The sequence below is a fragment of the Cyprinodon variegatus genome, unplaced genomic scaffold (genome assembly GCF_000732505.1).
Source record: "Cyprinodon variegatus isolate N-32 unplaced genomic scaffold, C_variegatus-1.0 Scaffold748, whole genome shotgun sequence".
In the NCBI taxonomy this organism is placed as follows: Eukaryota; Metazoa; Chordata; class Actinopteri; order Cyprinodontiformes; family Cyprinodontidae; genus Cyprinodon; species Cyprinodon variegatus.
In genome coordinates, this window is record NW_015151201.1 from 23,387 (window position 1) to 28,318 (window position 4,932).

A 4,932-nucleotide genomic window follows, 5' to 3' on the forward strand; every position below is an offset into this window, starting at 1 on the left:
TCAGCTAAAGGCATATTTTAGAGACTCTATACTCCACTTAATGATTAATCGATCACTAAATTAGTTGAATATTATTATTTTTAAATCGATAAATCATGAGTAATTTGATTAATTGTTTCAGTTCTATTTAATACATACACATGAAAGAGTTTTCTTCTCCGGAAAAGAACCAGAGAGAGAAAGCTTCAAGGTGTAAACAATGAGCTTTCCTCAAAATATAGTACGACATGATTTTGCTCTAAAGTAAAAGGCTGTGTGGTTTCTCTGCATTATTAATTAAATCATGAATTACTTTGAGACATTAGCATCTTATTAAAGAAAGTTTTCTTTTAGTTCTGCAATTCATAGGAAAGGTTGTTAGGAATAAATCTAAAATAGATTCATAATTTCCAGTTTTTATCACAACATTACTCACATTTTTTTTTCCAATACCATGAAGTTGTACAAGATAATTAACAGATCCCAATTTTAGCATTAGGTGAAGGAATTTTTTTTTTATTTTTTTGTATAAAGATTTTAAATCACATATCCTTATTATTCAGCTTCAAAATATGCGCAAATAGAACAGAGTCAATTTTGGGGTTTCAAAATGAAAAAGGGTGATAACTTTATGAGCCTGTACATCATGGCCTGTTATAATAATAGACAACAAAACAAAATGCATTGTTTGTGCATACCTGATGTAAAGGAAAACGCTAAATCATAAATTTTTTATGTAGGTCTAGCTTCAGAAATTGCTTACCTTCAGCAATCTCTCTGAATCTCACTTCAGCATCTGGATTCTTGTTCTTATCGGGGTGAAATTTCATTGCAAGCCTGTGGAAAGCCTTCTTTATCTGGCGCTCTGTTGCACCTCTGGACACTCCCAGGATATCATAGTAGTCCTTCTTAGCGAAAATCAGCTCTGTTATCATGAGGACGCACACTGCAAACAACAGGACAGACTGGACAGCTGCCATGGCCGCACTGCTCCCTGCATTTAACAAGAAAAACAACGTAACAACATTATCGTAACAACATTATCATAACAACAGCATATTTTAAGCTAGTAAGGTAGCAGGACAGCAAAACAGTTTTTATATATTTTTTTATCTATTAGAAAACAATTTATCATAATAACGGGAAAACGTATTTCCAGATAAAAGTCGAGGAAAAGTAACACGCGTTAAACAAACAAAAACTTCAAAACGATTCCGTCATGATGATGCTATTCGGTCTTTCCTAGCTTAACTGCTAACATCATCTATTAGACTCTTAATAGTAAGCTTTTAGGATTTGTATAACCTTTTGGTAATCCACTGGCGTCCTCGTTCACAAAATCTTTAACAATTTAACCAACGCAATCCATCATCATGATGCAAAAATATTATTATGCCACTAAAAGTAGGAATCGTGAAAACCCGGTTTTTTTTCCTTGTTCTTCTTCATGGGCTTTTGGCGTTTGGCAACATCATATGGGGTGTAAAACCCCCACCTACTGGTATGGGCTAACACGTACTTTATGTTGTAGTATCTAGTCTTATAAATATCGTAAAAAAAATACTGTTATATCCCCGAAAATATAATATTCATAATTTCAGCCTCTGATTCTTTACGTATTGTTTTTATAAGAAATGTGTCTTTTTTCTCGATAGTTTCTAAACCCCCTCTCAGAAACATTGATTCTGTCCTTCCGCGCCCTCTAGTGGTCGTTGCCATGATAATTTACCATTCAACTGACCCAGTTGATTACATTAACTTTATGAGAATTTATTTTAATATCAATTTTTATTTATATATATATAAATATATATAATATTAATTATTTAATTACAATGATTTAATTAAGTTCTATACATTTTTTTGACAGTGAAAATAATTACTACTTCTACAAATGATTTTTAACTGATTCCATTTTTTATCGATAAAAATCACACACTGAACTCAAATAAAATCTATTTTATACAAATGCTTGGCATATTGAAATAATAACATGTAATTTGAAAGTAAACTTAATGTCAACAATTAAATGAAATATTACACAAAACAGGTCAGCAGCAAAAATAATAATATTTTCATAGTTCAGCAGTTAGCCTTATAATTAGAAGTATCCTCATAATAAGTCCTTATAATATTATTCTTTATTATTATATTATTATTTTTTAAGTACAGAGATTATATTATTTTTTTTATACATAGATTATATAATTTTTTTCTTGATTCTATTTGACTCGTTAATTTTGAAACATTTTAAAGAGTCATGACAAGAATTTCAACACAAATTAAATAGTGCAATTATTATTGTTGTTATTAAAAAAAAAAATAAAACCAAAAAAATAAAAAATAAAAAATTTATTGAACACAGACAAAATTAGCAGGGGTGCTATGAATAATATGAAAAACTGGATTAATCGCAATACCTATCAATATATGAACATTATTATTTATACAATACCAAATAGACACGTTTAAAATAAGACAACAACAAGTTAGAACATTTCTTTCCACACAAATCATCTGGAACAGTAATAAATGTGGAGTAAAGACGTGTGGACTGTGTGAGAAAGCAAAGTTTCATTAGGCTGAAAGAAGCAGTGATAAACTGAAGATGATTGGATTAAAGGGACAATAGGTGATGAATTAATGAAGCCCGGAGCTTTTGTTTACTAATTTTGAACACTAACTTCACATGATTATTTATAACTGTCACTGTCAACACATGCATGGAGTTAGTATTTTCTTTGAAATAGTTTTTTTTTTCAGATGCAAAGCTACTTGCCTCAGTGTGTTGTATGAATGTGTGAAAAATTATCAATTAAACTTAAATAGGAACCAAAACTCAATTTGTTACATATAAAACCCCAAACGTTCGTTACTAAATTAAGAGTTGTATATATATATATTTATTTTGATAAGTTACCAGAACATGATTAATAATATTCTCTGGTATTAATCACTAAATTTACATTCTATACTCCAGTTGTAAGGTTTAAATCGCTTCCTCCACTCAGCCGCTTCTCAAAAGCTATATATTAAAGAGAATTTTCTCAACCAATCAGCGCATTCCATTTATGGGCCAAGTTTAGCCAGCCAATAGGGAAGCGGATAGAGCCCCACGTGGGTGTTGTTTTTCTTTAGACAGTCAGCCTGTCGTCATTCTGGAAGTTATCCGGAGCTATATCGTCTCCGGGGGAGGTGTTTATAGTTTAGTGTTGACTCCAATCGAAATATGGCGACATAATGACATCATTTTGGGATGTTTTACCAAACTGAGACGACAACATAAGAAGGCAGGTAGGAGTTTTTATGCCTAAAAGGCCTTAATGGAACTAGCAAGCTGCGCTAAGCTAGTCACTGATGTCCAACTGTTCACCGCTTTAGCTTGGATATATTTTTACTGATGAAACTAATGCTTTAACACTGTTTTCTGTTAAATCCTATTATTATTTTCGTTCCTTTTGTTTTTATTATGTAAAACTTAAAGCGCTGTTTCTCTGTATTAATTAACAGGTAAATGACAGAACCTGCAGATGGTGTCCATCTTCAACCTCTGACACAACATGAACCATAGATGGGCTCCAAATATCTTGGTGAAAATAGACAGAGCATCTTTAATGTGTCAGACTCATTGTCGGAGGTCTGCGGGGTTTCTGCTCTGGTTTGGATCCTCTCACTGTAGGATCAATGGCCAACATCCTACTGGCTACCTCAGCTTGAGGCACTTCCATCATCTGAAGCTTAAGGGCAGGAGGGGCTGGCTTTTCAAAGCAATCCAGGTTAGGCAGAGGCTTGGGCTTCATACCAGCTCTCCATGTTTGAATACTTCAACGTCCAGGTGGTCTGCAGGTCTGGGACAGCAAATGTCTCGAGTCAGGAGTACCTTGGACACAGTTTCTAAAGCTGTGAGTGGGACACAAACAGAACTCCTGTCCAAAATCTCTCGCCTCAAACCAAAGGCACAGAAACAGTCCCAGGTCAGTGTTGAATCTGCTGAGGAAAAGACAATCACCCCCACTCATTCTCCCACTGCATCCTCAAAGACCCCTACCCCCACTCCTCTCGCTGCTTCTGCTCAGTTGGCCGTCACTCCTGCCCTCGCCCCTGTTCGTGATAGCAATAAAAAGCTGAAGCGTATTTCTCCTGCCGTCAGACCTATTTCTACTAAGAAGCCGGAGGAGCTCCCAGCACCTCTGAATAACATTGGAAACAAAACCACAACTTCCAAAGAATCTCCAGGGCTATTCCATCCCAGTACCTTTTCAGCCAACCTGGACGAGACCTACAGCTACCTGTCTCATCACATCAACTCTTACTTTGGCAGCTTCGCAAAGACTCAGGACAAGAAAGACGATGGCGTCGACAACAACCCTCCTCAGCGACCCACCGACCTCGTACCTGTGTCTCAGAAAGATGAACCCTCTGCCTTAGTCACCCCACCCTCCAAGAAGAGTTTGGGACAGTACTTGTCATATTCCGCTCCCACTGTGCAGGCATTTGTCGGGAACTACATTGCTCCTCTTGTTCCTAAATTCAGAGGAGGAGAATCTAAAAGCTCCATGATGGAGGAGGAGAAGAAACCTGATGGTGTGATGGTAAAACAGGTGGAAGGGCCCAAAAGGAAAGAGCAGAGTGCTGCAGAGGAGAAAGCCAAGAAACTCCTGCTTCAACGAGAGAAGGTAGGTTAGCAACTGCACAGGTATATATTATTACCTGTTACTAAGCAGGAAACACAGAAAGAAAAACTACTGTATAGGAAAACTATTTAGATTAGATTAGATGAGCTTTATTGATCTCACAGTGGAGAAATTCACTCATCACATATTGGCATAGTAGTTAAAGAAGGTGCAAACAAGGAGGAAAAAGGTGCATTAAAGGAATAGTACACCCAAAACATGATTAGCCTTCATTTTCTACTCACCCCCATGCTGAACAACACTCTGGAGTACTTTTTTG

General features: G+C 35.8%; 2 protein-coding genes across 2 annotated transcripts in view; one reads left to right on the plus strand and one right to left on the minus strand.

Annotated features, from left to right (window-relative positions):
* The window catches only part of LOC107098112 (dnaJ homolog subfamily B member 9-like), a 3,821-nt gene extending 2,387 nt beyond the window's left edge, over nucleotides 1-1,434 (minus strand). The window contains exons 1-2 of the mRNA XM_015395582.1: nucleotides 1,285-1,434; nucleotides 743-973 (exon numbers count right to left, since the gene is read on the minus strand). Coding sequence (XP_015251068.1) covers nucleotides 743-959 — 217 coding nt within the window. The 5' untranslated portion in view covers nucleotides 960-973; nucleotides 1,285-1,434. The remainder of the gene's footprint in view (nucleotides 1-742; nucleotides 974-1,284) is intronic.
* A 2,058-nt stretch (nucleotides 1,435-3,492) lies between these two features.
* LOC107098110 (calcium-independent phospholipase A2-gamma-like) overlaps nucleotides 3,493-4,932 on the plus strand; it is a 46,684-nt gene continuing 45,244 nt past the window's right edge. Inside the window, exon 1 of the mRNA XM_015395580.1 lies at nucleotides 3,493-4,655. Within this exon, the coding sequence (XP_015251066.1) occupies nucleotides 3,540-4,655 (1,116 nt within the window). The 5' untranslated portion in view covers nucleotides 3,493-3,539. The remainder of the gene's footprint in view (nucleotides 4,656-4,932) is intronic.